Source organism: Eubalaena glacialis, chromosome 12, assembly GCF_028564815.1.
Source record: "Eubalaena glacialis isolate mEubGla1 chromosome 12, mEubGla1.1.hap2.+ XY, whole genome shotgun sequence".
Classification (NCBI taxonomy): domain Eukaryota; kingdom Metazoa; phylum Chordata; class Mammalia; order Artiodactyla; family Balaenidae; genus Eubalaena; species Eubalaena glacialis.
In genome coordinates this window covers 49,402,205-49,424,061 of record NC_083727.1, presented here as the reverse complement: position 1 = coordinate 49,424,061, position 21,857 = coordinate 49,402,205, and the positions used below count along the sequence as shown (strand labels likewise).

Here is a 21,857-nt window from a genome sequence, read left to right as displayed (position 1 = left end):
AGGCCTTCCAACTCTCAGTCCACAAAAGTTTTCTCTCTGCCATGCCAGCTGCCTTAATCCAGACCACTCAGGCTTTGTACTTTCTTATCTATCCTAAAGGGGTGTGGTCCTTTTCTTCCTGAACACTAAAATCACAAGACAGGACTGAACATGTTTAAAATAATGTTAATCACCAACATCCCCAAACTCTGAAATAGTCTTATTCTTAAGAAAGGGGTAAAAAATCGGGGTAGACAATCTCAGAAGTATGTGAAAGCGACAGCAGTGGAAGGAAAACTTTTCTGTTCTGGGCCTAATCCTAACAATTGGTTTTTTTTTTTTTTTGGACGCGCCCCGCAGCATGCGGGATCTTAGTTCCCCAACCAGGGATCGAACCCGTGCCCCCTTCAGTGGAAGCTCGGAGTCCTAACCAGTGGACTGACAGGGAATTCCCCAATCCTAACAATTTTTAATCTTTATTCAGATAAAAAATTTTTTGAATTTTATGTGATACTAGGGAGAGAGTTGGCAATTAGATAACTCTTAGAATTAATAGAAAAGACACTCACTATGGTGTGACTTACGAAGACTAGAGGAGAAAGGAGGCCAGATGGTTTTTGGTAAAAGGGTTCTCTAGCCAGCACCACTAGTCTGAGGGAATCTTAGTGAGGAGAGGGTAGAAGGAGGTAGAATTTTCGTGGAAGGATCAATCTTTTTTCACTTTAGAATTAAGGGCAAAATTAAGCTGAATAAGAACTAATAGTGCTCTAATTTCTCTCAAAAATTAGATCTACCTTAAACAAATTAAAATTTCAGTAAAACAACAGTCTACACGTCTTTCTGTGTTCAAGAAGAAATAGAACCAATTATGATAATTTACAAAATATCTGGCTTATTAGCATTATAGCCAGGGTCATTAAGTAAAGTTATAAAATTACCCAGGAATCCTAGTGATTTAAATAATACTTTCTGAAATTATCCCTTTCTATTTTAAGATGAAGTCTATCTTAAACTTCTAAAATTTAACCTTATTGAACTAGCCTTTTGTTGGGTGCATTTGTTCATTTTGGACTACTTTTCCAAATTCATGCAATTCAACTAATGACTGCAGACTCCATAACCCACACCTATCTATTTGCATATACATTTAGCTGATAGGTGATTTTATCACCAGATAAATCCAGGAGTAAGTTTAAAAGAGCATATCCCCCCCCCCACCTTTTTTTAAACAAATGCAAACATAGAAACCCATGATGCCTCAGAAGAGCATTAATCACAACCAGGAGTCCACATCTTCAGAGACCTATCACCGTGTATCTTCAAAGTACTCTACTAAAGCGTTAGTCAGGCGGTCATGCCGTGGACCATGGCTGAGACCTCCCGAGCCATCTTGACCAGAGTAGAGGCAGTCTACCTCCTTCACAGATGGGCACTGTCTTAACAATTCACAGTCCATTGTGTTCATCCAAACTATCCAGGAACCAAGGGTCTGAGAGAGTGGTGACCCTGGTGTGCCAAGAATGAGACTTCAAGAAAGAAACTATTCAGAATCATATTTGGATTTAGGTGGAATGAATAATTAAAAAAAAAAAAAACGGATTAAACATCTTTCATTGTTCTGGAAGGACTAGACTAATTTTTGATAATTTGAGAAATATCTGACACAGAAATTATTGTCAGGGTCACTAAATAATTTCAAGTTACCTAAAAATCCTAGTGACTTATTTTTTATTTTAAGATGAAGTTCATCTTAACTTCTATAATTCAGGATTATTTGAACTGGTATCTGAATCCAAATTGGTTTTGATAGACAATTCCTCTAGAACATGTTGCCAAATCTTGATCTGATCTAAAGAATGCTGTTAAGGATGGACTTTTCTTTTTTAATCTAAGGAAAATTATTTTTCAAAAAACCAAAAAGAAAAATAATAAAGGGTTTAAAGAATTTTTAGAGTTAGAAAATGTTTTCAAAATCAGACCAAGGTTTTCCAAACCATTAGCTATCTTCCTTCCTTCCAAACTCTTTTTCTACCCCTTGGTGGCTGTTAAATAATTTTCCTGGAAACTCTTCCCTCTTTTTTTCTCAGTCCTGACATTTATCTGTCTTAACAGTGCTGTGTGTGAATACTGGCACCATGGAAACCCATCTTAATGAAATGGAAAGACTGGCCGTTTAAAAAAACAAACAGAACCAACTACCCATGCCTCCTAGAGTCCTGCCAGGCCAAAGGTCTGCCCTCCACTGGGTCAGCTGCTGAGCAGGCAGGCGGTACCCGCACCACGGGTTTAGTCGTGTCAAATATCTTACTAGTAAAGAGACAGTGGGCTGCCTAAGATGTTAGTCCTTAAAAATGTTGGCAGGCAAGGAAATTCTGTGTTTTCACTTCAAGTACATCTTGGAGCTGTTTTATTTCAAAGCACAGTTTATCAAATTTAACCAGTTAAAATGATGTTTTGAGGCTGACCTAATCAATGACTGTCTTACGGCTATAGAGTCCTATTTCAATATTATATGATATAAAGGGCTTAATTTTATGTACCCATATCTATGGACTTAGTTTCCTGCTATCTTTAGTTACCTCACTGGGCTTGCTGGTGTACACTGCCCATGTAAAACTTCCTCAGGGAATGAATGCCCTTACTTCTTTTTCTTAGCAAAAACAAGAGATAGAGAAAACATAGTTGTTTAAAAAAGAAAGAAAAAACCAAACCAAACCCTCATTCCATTCAGAAGATTTCTGTTCATCTTTCTTTGAAGTCAAAGGGTAATATAAAGTTTTGATTTGCAACAAAATCTGAGATTATCCATTAACCACTCTAGCAGGCCTTCTACTGCCTTTCAAATGTACATCTAATTTTTAAAGGGACCAGGCTCTTTTCTTTGTGTTTACCTTTCAAAAAGTATATTTAAGTAGAATGGTCTTTTAGAGTTACGGAGTAGCTGTTCAGATGTTGAAAGGATATATTCTTAGAAATTAAAACTGCATGCAAGTGAGAGGCAACAAGCTGAAACTGCTTATCTCAGGGGTGAACAGCATGTGAGCAGAAGTGCTCTGAATGCAGCATCTCTGTTGGGAAGTAGGAAGCTGCAGAAATCATTCTGAATTCCACAACCTCTGAAAATATTGTGTAGCATTTACTATCCCATTTTTGAATGTACTGTGTAAATGTAAATGATACAGGTCCCCTGTCCCCGCCAAGAGTTTCTTCTCTTAGACACAAAAGGAGTGCACGTGACTACCTGTTGCCCACCTTCTTTTCAGCTTGATGGTGTGGATCTGAAGAGGAGGGCAGAGGATCAGGGAATCAAATGCTCACAGACAAGGACAGATGATGACTGCTGTCTGGAATCTGTTAATTTCCCAAAGGGCGTAGTAACTGCAACAGCAGTGGATGATAAATATTGTCATTTTGTTTTTCTTCCTCAGTCCTGCAAAGGCAGTTGTAGTTCCATTAGTCCCGTAGCCTGCAGTCGGGCCTGGTTTTACTCTGCTTTCCTGGCCTTCCTAAAATACTGCCTTTGTTAGCACTTGGTACTTGAGTCAGTCAGCTGTTCCCACAAGTCCACTGTCAGAACTAAAGTTATCTTTGTTTTACGTCTCCTGTAGTTTCCCTTCTTTCTTAACTACTATAACCCCAAAGATGTATAGTTTAAATTATGTATACCAAAGTTTTATCATGTTTTTATGTAATAAGTTACATAAAAGATATTAAACAAAAACGACCCATCCCCTTAAAAAGTTGTGTGTGTGGAAGGACAGTGAGGCTAATGACCATCATCGCATGGCCAAATAACACAATCTTAGAAAACAGTATAAGTAATTATTAGACTTTTTTTTTTTTTTTTTTTGGTTGCACTGTGCGGCTTGTGGGATCTTAGTTCCCTGACCAGGCATTGAACCCGGGCCCTCGGCAGTGAAAGTGCTGAGTCCTAACCACTGGACCACCAGGAAATTCCCTAATTATTGGACCTTTTGGACCAGTGACCTCCTTGTTTTGTAGATGCGTAGCATCACTGGATTTCAGGGGCTTCCGTAAAGAAAGTGAGTTGGGATTCCCTTCTGTTGGGCCATCTTCTGTTGTGAAACCATTTGTCAAGGAGAAGCTTGAGTTTCTAATGCACTTACGTCAGCTGTATTGGACCTGGTTTTGTACTATGGCCACCCCAAACTGAGCTTCCTTCATGGTTGACTCTCTGACAGCCAGAGGACTCAGCCTGGGATCTCAGTGGAAGAACACTATCTGATGTCTCCAAATGTCTGGCACTGAGGCTCCCTGTAGGGAAGAGGTAGAGAGGGGAGAAGCCAGGGCTAGGCCAATCCAGCAGGAGGGTCACTTTCTTAGGCTGCTGCCCTCGACCTCTCAAAACGGCTCTGCCTCTGGGCTCTAGTGAGGGGGGAGGAACTTCTCTCTTCAGTTGGCTGGTCAGAAACATGTCATCTATAGAGAGCGGCTCAATCACCATTTACTTGAAGTGGGGATGGTTAGGAGGAAAGGGGGTAAACTGTGAGCTAGTGTGTCTTTCTTTCACCCGTGGATAAAGAATGAGCAGATATTATGGGATTTAAGTTCTTGGTTATTTTTGGATAACAAAACAATAAATAGGGTTTCACACAATCCAAAAATGGCTTCTGTGGTTAGCGAAAGTTGTTTGAATGATGGAAAATGTTTCAGGAGCAGGCAGCGTTCAAGCTGTCAGTCAGCAAGGTTCTGGTAATCCCTGAGAGGTGTGCAGCCCTGGAGTAAACAAATGTTTAGAATAGAAACAAAAGACTAATTCCCTAAAGGCACTTACACATTTGGATAAAGTCCACTTTAAACCACTGCCGTACAAAATGGCGTTATCCCCTGTGTAGATAGTGGCTTCTAATATAAGCTTTGTATTGGTTTAAATAAGTTAGGTTAAAAACGGAAACATCTGTTCAACATTTTCATGTCCCTTTCCATGTGACTCTTTATTGGAAATAATCAGTTTTGCCCAGCGTTCATGCCTTCTGCTAAACTAAAATGTGTGCCGGTCTCCAGAGGATAGAGAGATGGGCAGGGATTCGTAGAATAGTTGGTGGCAGTCATGGGAGGCCCAGGCTGCAAGTAGAACACGCCAGCTTTCCTGGGTACTACTCCCTCACCAAGAAAGGCTCTCTAGGATCCAGAGATGCAGCATCCCCAGATTCCATTCTCCAATCACCCAGATTCCTTTACTTCCTGACAAAAATCCAAAAAACAAAAACAAAATAAACCACATCTTTATTTTGCAAATTTTGGCTGAGGGTGGGGAAGGAGGTATTAGAAGCTGAAGTTCTTGCTTTACTTAAACAATGACAACAATAATAAAATTCAATGAAATAATGCCCCTTATAGCTGAAGAAGTAAGTTTCCACTTAGGCGTAATTTGAATTTACCAAATTTACCTTATTTCAAGAGACCCAAAACATTTCACCTCATTATTTCTTTTAAGGATTACAAAGTGTAGAGCAGGGGGAGAAAATAAACCACTAATAAAGGATAATAGCAGTTTGGCAGACAGGTGTTCTTAGTTTCATCAAAAGAATGACTAGCATATTCAGTCTTTTTTGAATACTAAAGAATGTCTTAAAAAGTTATTCTAGATCCTTTGGGTGTTTCCTAAAGTGGATTAATACATCAGAGTCTGGATTCAAATTCCAAATAAAGCTGATGAATACACATAATTATTATCTCACCTGCCTTAGATCAGGTTATTCGTTTTCTTCAGAATTGAGCTGGAATCCATCTCTGATAAGGACTTGGAGGAATTAGCCAGTTTGAGGTCACTTTTATCAATAGGTGTTTTATCTTTGTGGCCACAAGTGAATTTCTTAGACCAGCACTGTTCAATAGAAATATAATGCAAGCCACATATGTAATTTTAAATTTTCTAGTAGCCATATTTTTAAAAGTTAAAAAAAACAGAAATGAAATAAGTTTCATAATATATTTTATTTAGCCAATATAGCCAAAATATTATTCTAACATGGAATCAGTATTTTAAAATTATTGAGATATTTTGTGTGTTTTTTTTCCCACTAAGTTTTCTAAAAATTTTTTTTGTGTGTTTTACACTTAAAGCAAATCTCAGTTCAAACTAGCCACATTTCAAGTTCTGGATAGCCCACGCGTGGCTAGCACCTACTGTACTGGACAGCACAGTGCTGACATGGTGAGGCTCGGCAGCAAAGTAGGGAGGCTTTATCGGTCAAACCAGGAGTTTGAGCTTTACCCTGAAGGCTGTGGGGTCATAGCAGAGCAGTGTTATTTTTAATTTTGAACTTAATCAGGTGGTCTCAGAGAATGCAGGTTAGAGATTCAGGAGTGAGGGCTGTAGCATGAAGCACGTTAAAGGCTGTTGTAGGGGTCCAGGTGAGGAGTGATAACCCAGACTCAAACACTGCGGGGGACATGGACCAAAGGAAGAGTGTCTGAGAGATTTAGGAGGTAAAATCATCAGAACTGGGTGGTGACTGCTGGATCTGAAGGGAGGGAGGGGGTAATCTAGGATGGTTGTCCAGTTTCTAAACCTGGGTAGTTGGGCCAGCAGTAGTGGTGGTAACTGAAATGGAGGGAGGCAGGCTGTGAGGGGGTGAGTGCGGCAGGGTACCAGCTGGGCCATCGCGCTTTCCGGCAAATTTGCTTTGCAGGCTTTCAGAATTCAGGCCAGCGTTTGGTGTAGGGGACAGTGAGTCTGATTGTTTGAAACAACTGTTTGTTACAATAGCTCAGTGATTTCAGAGAAAGCAGTGGGAGTACAGACGTGCTTTTTCTCCTTGCTGTGAGCACAAATAGGTGATCACTGAGAAGGTGGAAGCGCTGAGCAAGAGGTGGAAAGCGTGGAACTTAGGGGCCGTGGGAGCAAAGCTTGTGTTAGACAGTGGGTGCTGAGCCATAGGTTTTGTCACCCATTATAACACCTGCCAGTCACACTCCTTTTAAAACATTGTTGGGTTGTAGATTTGCAGTCACTATTCTAAGTAGACTGTAAATTGAGGGAAAAGGTCCTTTAAAAAAAAAAGGCTAAAATTAATATCACTCTTAACTGTGTGTCAGGCACTAAGTTCTTTACAGAGGTATTTTGTTTAATCCTCACAAGCACCCTCTTGAAGTGCTGTTGCTGTCTGCAGTTTACAGACAAGGAGACTGAGGCCCTAGAGGTTAACAACTTACCCAAGGTCACAAGGCTAGCAAGGAATGGAACCAGGACTTAAATGCAAACATTCTCTCTCCAGGCCTTTCTTCTTTCTGTTAAACTGACTCTATTTTTTTCTGTTCTAATGTCACACAAATAGGCAAATCCTCAGGCCGAGAACCTTATGCTTTTATCCTGTAAGCTCCAGTATAACTTATTTCAGTTTGGTTCAGGTCCTCCTAGAAGAGATGAAACTCCAGAATTGAGCCTTAAACTGCCTTTCAGGGGAGCAGATGATGGCTGGATCCTTGGGTGACCTTGTGAGGACAAGGTGGCATGGTGTGTTCAAAGGTCTCTTCCTTTAGCTCATGGCCAGTGGTAACTGATAAAGGGTGTGCTGGTTACTTTTCATTAAAAATGTTTTTTAAACCCTCTTATAAAAATTCTTATTTCATTTATAAACAAGCTAAACCATGTTAGCTTTTCTTCATGTGTTCTCATGAAAAATTTTATAAATTTTTTTTACAGAACAAATTTTATAAATATTTGAATTTGGAAGGGGATGAGAGTCCATAACATGGTAGAGACACAAAGGCATTTGTACAAAGCTTCAAAACTTGTCCAGTTTTCCTACCATATTTAGTGTGGCTTCTTTCTCTTTGGTCTACAGATGAAACATGTGAATGAAAGGTTTCAAGATGAGAAAAATAAAGAGGTGGTTCTCATGTGCATTGGCGTCACTTCAGGAGTTGGACGGCTGCTCTTTGGCCGGATCGCAGATTATGTGCCTGGTGTGAAGAAAGTTTATCTACAGGTACTTTCTTAATAAGCCTTTTTTTCCTCCAGCAAATTTATCCTTATCACCTAATGGCTCATTATGTGTACTTATTTGCTTAAATTCTTCTGTAAAAATGAGAAATATTTTCTAGAACTTAACTTTTACAAGCAGTTTTTCAAGGGCAAAATCAGTTATGAGTTTTGGGTTTTCAACATGAGAAATTGGCGAACAAACAACAATCTTTGTCTTGTCATGGAACTCCACCAAACCAAAATGGTTTTTGCCCATTGCTTTTTCTAAGAATGCTTTATTTTTGGCATAGTTCTCATAGTCACGTGCCTTTTGCAATACCCTGTGAAATTCAGGGGTGTGCCTGTCTTTTGAGTTTCTTTACTGCAGATCGCCTCCTGGGTATTGTGGGGTGTGCTATTCCAAGATCACGTCGACACTTATTTGACAAGTATTTAAGTGACTCCTCCGTGCCAGACACTGTGCTAAACGCTACAGATGAAATGTGGTCTGTGTGCTCAGTAGTTAATGGTCTCCTGGGAAGACAGATAAAGCAGTGCTGCAGCACAGTGGAATAATGGTATGCTAGATGGGTGCCATAGAAACATAGGCGCAAAGCATCTAAATCACTGGAGGAGGTCTGAGCAGGCTTCCTGGGCTGGCGGAGCGTTAAGAGGTGAGTAATAGTTAAATAGATAAGGAAGACAGAAAAGGGTGTTTGTTGCAAGCAGAGGAAGCCACATGGGCAAAGAGATGTTAGGTCTGGGAAACAATGTTTGAATGGACTAAAGAGAGAATAGTAGATTGATTGGCTGAGGGATAGGCAGGAGTCAAGTTGGGAACGGCCTTTATGAGCACAGAAGAGGCTGAACTGTATCCTGAAATCTACCAGGAGCCATTAAGGATTTTAAGCAAGGGAGGGACATGACATGAGTTGTATTTTATAAAGCTTAACCTAGTGACTGTGAAGGGTGGAATGCAGAGGAGGAAGGGCAAGAGTTCAGACAGTCACAAAAGGCCACATATCGTGTGGTTCCCTTTATATGAAGTGTCCAGAATAGGCAGATCCAGAGACAGAAAGTGTAGCTTAGTGGTTGCCAGTGGCTGGGGGAAGGAGGGTATGGGGAGTGACTGCTCCTGGGTATGGGGTTTCTTTTGGGGTGATGTAAATATTCTAAAACTAGATGGTAGTGATGGTTGTACAATCTTGTTATTAAACTAAAACCCACTGTGAATTGTGCACTTTAAATGGGTGGGTGAATTTTTTGGTATGTGAATTTATATTTCAATAAAGCTATTATTATTATTTTTTTAAAAAGCGGAGGCACAGGGACTAGTTGGAGAATATTGAAATAGTCTAGGCAGGAGGAACCAGGGCAGAGATGTTGGGATCAAACAGGGAGTAAAACAGGGATACAGGAAATGAGAAATCAGTGGAACCACCTAAGCTGGGTCTGAGATTTGTGGCTCAGGTAACAGTGGAAGGTTTTGCTATTTTATCGAGATCAGTAATTCAGTAGAACAGAGTAAGATGATGAGTTTGTTTTTGCCATGTTACGTTGGTAGTGCTTGTGGGAAAGCCAAGTTGAGTTCGGAGCTCGTTGGAGAGCGTGGCTAAGAGACCTGTGGGACTTCGGCATTCGTGGGCTTGTATGGGGTGAGTAGAGCGTGTGCAGGGGACCCCGAAAGGGAGTGGCCAGACTGGTAGGAAAAAAGCGAAGCACATAGTGTTTCCAGGGGCAGGAGTGGTCAGCAGTGTCAGTAACTAGTGAGAAGGCAGGCACGTTAAAGACTAATAGGTTTTCACTGGATTTAGCAGCAGAGGGGAGTTTCAGTGGAGTGGCAGGTGCAAAAGACTGATCATGATCAGCTGATTAAATGGAAATACAGGCAACTTTGTCAAGGGCTTGGCTGTGGAAGGAAGGTAAAGGAGAGACAAAAGGGGGGCTTGGGACTGGGGATTGAGCATGTCTGTTCACTGTAGAGATGAGGGGCAGTATCTGAGCAGGGCCTTGAAGGAAAGGTAGAACTTGGGCGAAGGACATGGTTGGAAAAGACATTTATTACAGATAAATTGCCTTTAATTGATTTGAAGTAATAACCATCACCATTTACTGAGCACTTCCACGTGCCAGATGATGAACTGAATGCTGTACGTACATTATCTTCTTTCCTCCTTGCCCAGCCCTTTGAGGAAGGTACGGTCGCTGTTTCCACTTATGGATGCCAACACGGAAGAACAGAGAGGCTACCTCACTGTGGGCGTTTGTGTATAGGGCCAGGCAGAGAGCCGCAGGAAGGAGTCTGGTCACACAGCTAGAAGGAAGTGCAGACAGCTGGTAGAGTGCTACTTTTTAAAATATTCACTGTGTTAGGATCATTCCCCCTTTTATTAATACCCAACTGCTGATATCCCTGTCTAACACTTAGCAGAACATTGTCTTGTTCTCAAGTGTCAAGGGAGCCCTCTAATGGAAATTGGTTGTATTACAGACTTTTGGCTTCCTTTCATTTATTAAAATAAAAAAGGAGTGCCCATTGTGCCCCAAGCACCAGCCCAGACCCTGGTGGGGGTGATACAAACAAGACAGACGTGGTGCCTGAGTTCCTGGAGCAAGACTTGAGGCAGGAGAAAGCTGGGTGTGAGTGGGAACTCAAGAAGACAGGGAGAGTGGCCTGGGAAGAGGTTGGGAAGAGCAGGGCATGGGAAGAGGAGGGCCCAGATTAAACAGAGCCTTGAAATCCCTGATGCAGACATTTTACTTGAAGCGTAGTAGGTCTTTGTTGGAGAATGACATGATTTTACATTTTAAAGTTGCTGTGGTCGCTCTGTGTGTGGAGGCTGTATTACTGGGAGGGAAGCAGGAGTGCTGGAGGGAGGGAGACCAGTTAGGAGGCCAATACTGTGTCCGGGTAGAGGCGATGGGGGCCCAGACTAAGGTGCTGTGATGGATGAAGTCATGGTATGTTTTATACATCAGCACTTTACTCCGGAACAACTATAACTTTAGAAAGTTTCCCCCTACAGGCAGGGCAGTCGGGTCACTTACAACATATTGGGGGCACATATGTTAGTATTTCATGTGATTTATGAAAGAAAATATAGCCTTTCCTAGCTTGTCCCATGTTTGGTCTGCAGTTACACGGCAGTGCGTTAAGAATCAGTAATTTCGTTTTGGATGAAAGGTTAGTCACAGCCTGGCTTCTTTTAGGTCGCATCTGATTTTTTTCATCCAAATGTGGTGCAGTGTGTGTAGCACCTGGTAGTACGGGCTGAGTCACAGGCGAGATGACTGCAGTCCAGCCCGGGGAGGCCCGCGGAGGAGAAAGGCGGCCTTCAGTGTGTCCTGTGCTGCTGGGAGCCACCGACAGCACAGGGGCCAACGCAGGCCTACCCCACGCAGGCGGCTGGGCTCACCACCCGGCTCTGTCCCTCCTTTTTCCTGGCTTCCCTGCCCCAACTCCCAAACGTTCAGTGTGGGTTTTGATTCTTGGCTCTTTCTTTGCTGCGACCAACTCCAGCTCTGCCTGTTTGCTTATTCTTCCTTCTCTCCCTCTCCCTCTCTCCCTGCCTGGCTGTCCGCCCTTTGGCGGCCTTTAAGGGTTGGAATGCTTCTGCTGCTTACCTTCCTCTCCTGCCTTTCGTTGGTGCTGTGTTTTCTCAGACATGCCTGCTCCCTGCTTTCGTCTGTTACAGCTCAGCCTGGTGGGGCCACGGCAGTTCCCCTCCCTCTCTGTCCCCATCACACGGATTCTGAGTAGCCTCCGGGCCCAGAACACACTTCACAGCCTCCCACATGGTCTACTTTTGGGGCACAGTCATCTTGGGTTTGGGAGGCTGCAGAGTAGAAAAGCACAGGCTCTGGAGTGTGATATGACTTGTCTCTAGATTTGGCAGAGGGCTGTGTGAGGACTCATGGTGACAGCTTGCTTGCTTGCTTATTTATTTATTTAAATTTATTTATTTATTTTATTTTATTTATTTTTGGCTGTTGGGTCTTCGTTGCTGCACACAGGCTTTCTCTAGTTGCGGCGAGCGGGGGCTACTTTTCGTTGTGGTGCGCAGGCTTCTCATTGCGGTGGCTTCTCTTGTTGCGGAGCACGGGCTCTAGGCGCGTGGGCTTCAGTAGTTGTGGCTCGTGGGCTCAGTAGGTGTGGCTCGCGGGCTCAGTAGGTGTGGCTCACGGGCTCTAGAGCACAGGCTCGGTAGTTGTGGCGCACGGGCTTAGTTGCTCCACGGCATGTGGGATCTTCCCGGACCAGGGCTTGAACCCGTGTCCCCTGCGCTGGCAGGCAGATTCTTAACCACTGTGTCACCAGGGAAGTCCCGGTGACAGCTTATTTAAAGTGCCCGCCCGGAGTGGATCATTAATAGATCCTTGCTTTTATTGTTTTAGTATTCTATTAAATACTGAGGCAGATCCTGGTTTGGAACAGGTATCAAGAAGGAGACCTTAGTTATCCTGATTTGGGGATCTTTGCTTATAGGTAACAGAGTTCAGGAATATATCTTACACTTCTGCTTAAGAGTTCTGAATTTAAACTTCCATCAGGGTCCTGGGTTCCAGGTATTTTCAGCCTAACAATTCTAAATGCCGAGCAAAGAGATGACCGAACTGCATTATATAGAATAATGATGGTTAAAGAAAATCTTTGCAAGGGTTCCTGGAGTACTTTATTAGGAGAGGAAAGGCTGTGTCCTGGTATCTTCTCAGCCATCTTTCTTAACTTCACAGACCTGTCTTTCTAGTCACCATTAAATTACTGCAGATTTGTATGTTTAATATGTAACTGTTTCAAAAGTGTGAAATTTTCAAAGGTTTGGAAGTTGTAACTCTAATGACAGAATAAAAAACTTTGGGTTTAGATCACTTTCCCATCGTGTCAGATTTCTCTGTGCCATGGACATACTGAAGTGTGGACGTCATATCCATGTATGTAAAGCAGACAAACCCAAACAACATGTGTGTACACAGAAAAGGTCTAGGAGGCTCACCAAATTGTTGAGCGGTTATTCCTGACGAGGAAAGTGGGAATGGGTTGAGGGTGGGAGGGGGTTGAAGGGAGACTTTCATATATTATTTTATATATTTTTCTAAGGTTTGAAATTTTTCAAGACTGTATTCATGAGTTACTTTTGAAATTCAGAAAATTTTTTTGTAATTTAGAAAAATTAATTACTTTTGGATCCAACTTCCTGTGTAAGCTTCCTCTTCTGGTTGAAGTAGAATGAACTGATCAGCGTTGTCCAGTTTTCTTTTTTTTGTTGTTGCTGTTGTTGCTTTTTGTTCCCTTTTAGCATTTTATGTTTTCCTAAAGATACATTGGGATAAAGGTACATGCTTTCCCAAACATAAGCTATTTCCCAAATGGTATCCAAATAGTTAGTAGTTCCCCAGCCTGAATAAGGAATCAGACGATGATTCTCTGTTCTCGCCTGGGCTGTGGCACTGGGGCCAGTTCCCCCTCCAGGCAGAAACGGTGGTACTCACGTGCCGTGGGGAAAGTGGGACAGACTCCCTGTGCAGCACTTCCAGAGAACTGTGTGCTTTAGAAGAAGCCAGCCACTTGGCTGTGCCCTAAACACTTCCCTTTAGTGTGATGGACCTGCAGATCGCTGCTGCCAACTACTGGGTTCCTAGCCAGAGGCTCTGAAAGTCTGGAAACTTTATAGTGAATAAATTTATAGGAGCAACCCTTGATTCTAACTGTGGCCAATTGTGCGCCTGCCTCCGAAAGTGCCTTCTGCTATTCAGGTGCAGCTCATTTTTCCTCTTCAGTCATATACTTAGATTCCTGAGCAAAACTTCCCCTGACAGTTCTCTAAAAATGCTCTCTTTGTGACAGAAATGGGAACGGTAATAGCAAAAAACACACATTTTTGTTTGTTTGTTCTTAGGTACATAAACTAACTTAAGCGGGGGGTTATTCTTCTAGAGCCTGTTAAATTATGACAGAAGATATTTCCTTGTATGGTTTTAAGAAACAAAAGCAAGGAAGACATCTCAACAGTCAATGCCTTATTAAATGTCAGTGCCAGAGCCTAGAAGAGGATTAGGAACCTTTGAATCTCTTATTTAAATCTAACCAGAGCTACTGCGTTTGGTGTGGAAAAAAGATTGTATGTAATACTAAATTTATTCACCTTTCAAACTGGGGCCTAGTATCTACAGATCAGTAGATGTTTTGGGAAGTGATGAACCTCCTACACGCAGTGTGCTAAACCTTGGCCTGTGCTCCTTGTGGCTCAAATGTCCCTGCATGTGGGGAATATGTATGTCCTCACCAGCTTGGCCTGCTTACCTCCTAATTTAGCTACATTTGGGGTAGTTACATCTGCTGAGAAAGAGCAGTGTTTCTCACTACTATAGCTACAAATAAGGCAGAAGTAGCTAGGTATTTTCTGAGAAATGCTAAAGAATAAATGTGTAAATTTCTATAAATTCAATTCTTAAAGAAAAACCAAGAAATTTTACTTTTAAATAACAACTAATAATTTTTATTTAACAATTGTTATTAAAATTTAACAGTTTTAAATATTTGAAAAAGAGATTATAAATTAACATAATTTGAATTGAGAAAAGGAGAACTTGCAGTCAGGTAAAGTATTAAGTAATATGCTCAAAATATATAATAATAAATTTGAAACTCTTATATGATTTCTTTTTTTAAAAAATCCATTGTGTATCTATACACTAGCAATTCTTTTTTAAAATAATTAATTAATTAATTTTTGGCTGCGTTGGCAAAAGGCAGCGAAGATGTTGCTGCCCACAGGCTTTCTCTAGTTGCGGCGAGCAGGGGCTACTCTTCGTTGCGGTGTGCAGGCTTCTCATTGCGGTGGCTTCTCTTGTTGCAGAGCATGGCCTCTAGGCAGGTGGGCTGCAGTAGTTGTGGCACTTGGGCTCAGTAGTTGTGGCTCATGGGCTCTAGAGTGCAGGCTCAGTAGTTGCGGCGCACGGGCTCAGTTGCTCCACGGCATGTGGGATCTTCCCGGACCAGGGCTCGAACCCGTGTCCCCTGCATTGGCAGGCGGATTCTTAACCACTGTGCCACCGGGGAAGCCCCTCTTATATGATTTCTTACAAAACTGACCAAAGAACAAAAATTTGAAGGGGCCAAAAATGGATAGAAAGATCAGGATAACTACCATAGGTGCCTCGGTCTCATGTTACATAAATTGGTCCAAGAAAACATTTGTTTATTGAGCAAAAATGACTTTGTGCTAAGCTTTCAACAGTCACTCTGGTTGTCTTACCTTGGAAGAGATTTGTTCTGAACAAAATAGTAAAAGAACAGGAAGCACATTGAAAGCTAACCTAGTAGAATTACAGTTGTGTGGTTGGGAATATTTGGTATACGGCTTTACCAATTAAACCCATTGCATCTGGCCCCATGATGTCCTAACATTTTACTCCAGGTTCTCTGGAATTTGTAATGATAGATACATTTCTAAGATTCAAGTATTTATCTCCTTTTGTGTTTGTAGATAGAGTAAAAATGTATCTAATTAATAATATTAGGATTTGTCTTTATTAGTTTTTGAATAAAAATAACTCAAATCTTCACTTACTTGCTAGTTTCAACCCACTTTCTACATTCTGATTTATCTTTAAATCTCTTTTTGTGTAGATGGGCAGCATCAGGGAGTCTTTTTATCAAGGTCACAGAGAGCTAGAACCTGGTCTGTCCCTCTGAGCCTTATTAGTTCTTTCCAATCTATAGGCTGCAAACCCAGTAATTACCCACCACTAAGAAATTATGCTTACGCTTTGAGGGAAATTGGATTGGAGAAAAAGATGTTTAAGCAGAACATAAAAAATCAGAATGTGGAGATTATCTTCTTTAGAAAATGTGAAGTGCCAGACTTATTTTTCAAATAGCCAACTCAGAGTCTTAAACTAATTATAATTCTACCATAAAGCTATATTTTAATAATGAAGAAGAAAAATTGACTCAGCTATATCATATGATGTTGTCAAAAAGTGACCAACTTGGAGTTTAAAACCTTTTTCAAGAGTATGTTTCTTATTGTGGCGTCAGTGGACAACTTGTGTCAAAGTCACCTGGGGAGCTTGTGAAAATCACCGTTCCCAGATCCCTGTTCCTCAGGTGATCTTGATGTGCACTAAGGTTGTGAGGGGCTGCCCTGAGGCGTGCAACCAAGCTTGGTATGCCATAGACGTGCCTAGTGGGTCCTGGGAAAAACAGAGCAGATGAAGACGGTGATCCAGATGGCTGCTTTATGTGGCCTCTCCCTTCCTCCCCAGCCCCACTGTCATCGGAGGGTACCCTCTGGAAATTGTTCCATCGTTCCCTGCTACCTACTGCCCAGGCAGACCATGGGTTCCAGGCTGGCTCCATCCAGGGTTACTAAACCTCCCAGCATCATTCTCTTCATCTGTAAAATGGGGAAAACATTAGTACCCATCTCATAAAATTGTTATGAGAATCACAATCTAAAGTCCTTAGAAAAATGCCTGGCATTTCATAAACATTAAATAAATAATAGTTGCTATTATATGAATACGTTTTAAGAACGCTGATTCTTTTTAAAACATTTCTTCCACTAATGAGTGAATGATCCAATTTTAATTAGTTCTTTGCCAAAAAAAGCTATTGAATTGGCCACTCCTTCCTTTTTTGTACCCACCATACTTTGAATATACAACTACAGCAACATCTAGAACACTTCATGTGCATTTATTTATTTACATGGTCATCTCCCCACAACCCAAGGGTAGGAACCAGATGTTATTCACATAGCACCGTACACAGAACATAGCACAGTAGCTACCAAATGGCAGGGAAAATCAAGTGTTTGATTCTATTAATTACTCTAACGCTAAAATGAAAGTGTTCAGTGGTGCAAAATACTTCTCAGCCTTAACTCTGGGGTGCTTAAATAGGGTATGTCTATGACTTAGCATCAAAAGACATAATGTTTGAAAATATTCTTTGGTAATAATAGTCATTGATTTACACTGTAAATAAAACTGGATTATATAAATTAGTTCTTAGGATGTTATAGCAGAATGTGTTCACTGTTTTCACTGCATATTATGCATCATATATTTCCTCTGACAGTCAAAATTTACTTGGAATTTGAATAATCAAAATTCAGTACACATTTATAGAATATCAAATCATAGTTACTTATTTTAATCTCTCTCACTTGATCTACCTATGCTCACCATGTCTGGAATATTAGCAGGCACTATATTCTAAATTGATTATTTAAATATCTAAAACTTACATCTCTGTATTCTCCAAACTAGAAGTTCTGTGATGTGAAGGACAGATCTGGCTGGCATATCTTCATTATGCAAAGGACTAATACCAGTAAAGTGCATTCAATTTCAAGGGTAAAATTTTTAAATCATGTCTGATGAGTGAATTTGAGCTGATATTCAAAGAACAAATATGTATTGAGCACTGACCAGGTACAAGATCCTTAAACCTTATAATATATAGTTCAAAGATGACTTTTGTACAGATTCTGATCTCAAAGAGCTTTCAGTCTGGAAAGAAAAGTAAGTATATAAAAATCCTTACTTTTGGGCTTCCCTGGTGGCGCAGTGGTTAAGAATCCGCCTGCCAATGCAGGGGACACGGGTTCGAGCCCTGGTCCGGGAAGATCCCACATGCCGTGGAGCAACTGAGCCCGTGCGCCGCAACTACTGAGCCTGCACTCTAGAGCCCATGAGCCACAACTACTGAGCCCAAGTGCCACAACTACTGAAGCCCACACGCCTAGAGCCCGTGCTCTGCAACAAAAGAAGCCACTGCATGAGAAGCCCACGCTCCGCAATGAAGAGTAGCTCCTGCTCGCCGCAACTAGAGAAAGCCCGTGCAGCAACGAAGACCCAATGCAGCCAAAAAAAAAAAAAAAAAAAATCCTTACTTTCTTCTTGTCCCTTAATGGAAATATTGAGAAAGTGCTAGGGGAACTTGGGGGAGATGATTATGGGAGTTGATTATGTATATAAAATCAAGGTGAACTGGGCTGAGGAGGCGACTGACCAGTAACCACTTCAAAGTCCTAAGCCTGTTGCTCAGTAATCGTGACGTTCACTTTTCCCGAGAGCAGAGTTGACATTGTGGTGTCTGTCCTAGGTCCTGTCCTTTTTCTTCATTGGTCTGATGTCCATGATGATTCCCCTGTGCAGCGTCTTTGGGGCCCTCATTGCTGTCTGTCTCATCATGGGTCTCTTCGATGGATGCTTCATTTCCATTATGGCCCCCATTGCCTTTGAGTTAGTTGGTGCCCAGGATGTCTCACAAGCAATTGGATTTCTACTCGGATTCATGTCTATACCCATGACTGTGGGCCCACCCATTGCAGGTAAATTATATTAATTCATAGCATTTTCTACTGTAGGTCCTAAGTCTCACTTATATGTTAAATATATTATGATTTATTTGTTTCTGGTGTCTTGCTTTGTATGTGCCTTATCTATAACATTTTTAATAAGACCAGCTGTAGATGGCATGTTGGAAAAATTTGCCGATGAGTCCTCTTATTCTTACTGATATCTAAAACACTCAGTGAAATGTGTAGCAGTTAGGTCCTGGACTTTGAGCTTTCAGAGTTCCTATATTTCACTTAGTATGTGTTTTGGAGGAATAGCAGTGTGATTTCTTTTTAGGAAGAGGTGAAGATTCTAAAAGATTTCTAAATATGTATGCTTTGTGTAAGAGATCATAGCTCCCTGAGAAGTAGTTAATGAAAAATAACACTTAGTAGAAACAACCCAAATGTCCATCAGCAGATTAATGGATAAACAAAATGTGGTATATCCATACAGTGGAGTATTATTCAGCCATAAAAAGGAATGAAGTGCTGTACTGATACATGCTACCAGGTAGATGAACCTCAAACATGTGCTAAGTGAAAGAAGCCAAATACAAAAGGTCCCATATTATATGATTCTATTTCTGTGAAATATCCAGAATAGGTAAATCCATAGAGACAGAGAACAGATTGGTGGTTGCCAGGGGATGGAGGGAAGGGGGATTAGGGAGTAACTGCATAATGGGTGTGGAGTTTTCTTTTGGTGTGATGAAAATATTTTGGAACTAGAGAGAGGTGGTGGTTGTACAACATTGTTAGTATACTAAATGCCACTAAAATGGTTAATTTTATGTTATGTGAATTTCACCTTTAGAAATCTTCTGAATGATAGTATAAAGATGTCTCACGTTCAGTATTAGTTGGTGCCACTGTAAATTATTATAAGATTTGATAAAATTATTATAAAATTTAAATGTATGTACTATCATCTGTGTCTGGTATCTGAGTGGCTCAGTGAAAGTTCAGTTCAATTCATTCTCATATTCAGAACCACACATATCAGCAAATTTGCCAGTTGGGAACCTAGTCATGTATCAAGCAAGCAGAACCACTACTGAGCAGACCAAATAAAAGATAAGTTCTAAAGATCACAGTCTCCTTTTAGGGAAAACCCTCCAGTCCTTCCCCTCTCCCCCAGGTAATACACTATTTTTACATCTTACAAGCTTAGTTTGTTAGGGTTTCCAAGTCCACAGCAAATTACAAGCAGCACTTTCGCAGAAATGGTGTTTGCTACTAGAAGTGACTATAACAGATCAAGAATGAAGGAGTTAACAGGAAACTTTCAAAGCAGGCAGAAGAACAACAGGAGGTTCTGAGGGCTCCTAGTATTACAACCAAACATATTAATTTGTGTTCATAAGGATGAAAGGTTCAGTTATATGTGGAATATTCTGATTCAGGGGATAGGAAAAGCATATATTTAGATATGTTGTATATTTTAGGTTTCTATTTGGAATGACTGTACACCTTTTTTTTTTTTTTTTTATGTTGGTACTTACCTGAACAAATCCTCAGCTGTTTACTTAGCAGAGTCAGATATTCAGTACAATGTGTTCCTAGAACATTTCAGATAACTTAGGTTGTATAGTAAAAGTTTAAAACACTAAGATAACTTTTTAAATCTGGATTTTGTTAGAGAAATTAGAAATAAGGAGTATTCTGACAGTTTTTAGAAGCAGAGCCCTAGGATCTATTAGAGTACCACACATATATTCTTATATTTTCCTCCCATGTGCTGACAAACCTTAGTTTCTTTCCAAAATGTATTTAACAACCTAGTTTTTTTCATCCTGACTCTTAGATTTATAATTTTTCATGATTTTGGATTATACTTTTAAATAGTTTCATGTTATTTCATAAACAGGCCCAAGAAAGGTTTGAAATGTAGACATTTTGAGGTCTGTGTGTATGAGAGAAGTTTCAGCTTGATGGTCCGTCCACCTTCAGCTAAAACGGGACCTTTACACCATGTGTCAGAATATCCCAAATGGCCTCTGAAGGGTTTTGAGAAAGCCAAAGCTTGGTTGCAAATATTTTTTCCATGTAATATCTTGGTAGGAAAACTCAGAGGCCTGTCACAGACTTGCAACAAGATTAAAGAAATGTGATCTTTTCCTTCCTCATATCAGAAAAGGTTTATATTTCAGACCCATTTCCTTAAAAATGTCTGATATCTGAGATGTTTGAAATAGCCTGCTGAGATGAAGATACTAGGTTGGCAGTAGGCCACCAGAGTGACTAATCTGAGACCCCAAGAGCCATACTTGTTCTCTCCTGGTGACAGTTTTTTCCCTTCCCAGGGTTACTCCGTGACAAGCTGGGCTCCTATGATGTGGCATTCTACCTCGCTGGAATCCCTCCCCTTATTGGAGGTGCTGTCCTTTGTTTTATCCCATGGATCCATAGTAAGAAGCAAAGAGAGATCAATAAAACCACTGGAGGAGAAAAGATGGAGAAAATGTTGGAGAACCAGAACTCTCTGTTGTCAAGCTCATCTGGAATCTTTAAGAAGGAATCTGACTCTGTTATTTAATGTCTTACATACCTCCACCAGACTGGACTTGCTTTTAGAAGTTTAAGCAAGTTTTCCTTTTATATGAATTGCAAATTTCTTATTTTTTTAATCGCATCCTAGGAATAGCACAATAATCGGGAAATAGAACCCTTATTACTACAAGAACCATTTTCTGCCACTGAATAGCTGTCTAATATTTCCATGAGTCTGAGACCGGAGACTCAGACTCAATTTCATGTACAAGAAAACCTGTCTGAAAGTCAAATATTATGAGAGTATGAAGCTATCTCAGTAAAAAGTAACTTCAGAAGCTGTGAACGCTATTTAGCTTATACAAATATTTAAAAATACCTCAAAGCTATATTGAAAGGGTTGCAGTTTGGTTAGGACTGGAAATATTGTTTGTCGTCTCACATGGTGTTTTTAGTTTTGGTATCTCTGTTTTAATTTCTTCTGCTATTTGGAAACAAAATTTAAGCCTGGATTCTAGATAATACCAGATCTACTCAAATCTCAAGTCTATGTTAAAATTGCTCGCCTGCTCTTAAATAAGCTCTGAAAGTAAGTTATTCTGACTTGCTCCAGTGTCAAGGGACCTTCTTGGAGCAGGTACTGACAAGGTGTTCAGAATCAATGTGTGAGATGAACAGGATCCTGTTCATAAGGGCAGAACAGTTCAGAAATCAGACATTTCTTCCATTTACATTTTTCCCCTTTGGATTTGCAGTGTGTTTTACTCAAGTAGCCAGAAACACCCCAGATTTCTGAATTTGTTTAAATTGTAACAATAAAGTAAAATAGAAGAATTGAAAGATATTCTGGCATTTTAACTTAGAATTTTTCTGACTTCTGATTTGTTGCACTAGGACCTGATATTTAAACAAAGTCTTACTGAGCATGTTATCAAGTTGCAGTTTTAGGCACAAATAGGAAAAAAACATCTTTGTGAAGAAAATATCTATTTCTGATAGAAAGAATTGCTCAAATTGGTAAAACTTTCTGGCAAAAATTTGCGTTCATATGTACTTATCCTATTGTGTTCCCCTTTAACATTGCCTGTATTTAAAAAAATATTTTT

The 21,857-nt window shown here is 40.6% G+C and overlaps 1 protein-coding gene across 1 annotated transcript in view; it reads left to right on the top strand.

Annotated features, from left to right (window-relative positions):
- The window catches only part of SLC16A10 (solute carrier family 16 member 10), a 134,632-nt gene extending 112,989 nt beyond the window's left edge, over positions 1-21,643 (top strand). Inside the window, exons 4-6 of the mRNA XM_061207061.1 lie at positions 7,791-7,934; positions 18,024-18,252; positions 20,565-21,643. Of these exons, the coding sequence (XP_061063044.1) occupies positions 7,791-7,934; positions 18,024-18,252; positions 20,565-20,797 (606 nt within the window). The 3' untranslated portion in view covers positions 20,798-21,643. The remainder of the gene's footprint in view (positions 1-7,790; positions 7,935-18,023; positions 18,253-20,564) is intronic.
- Positions 21,644-21,857: the final 214 nt, after the last annotated feature.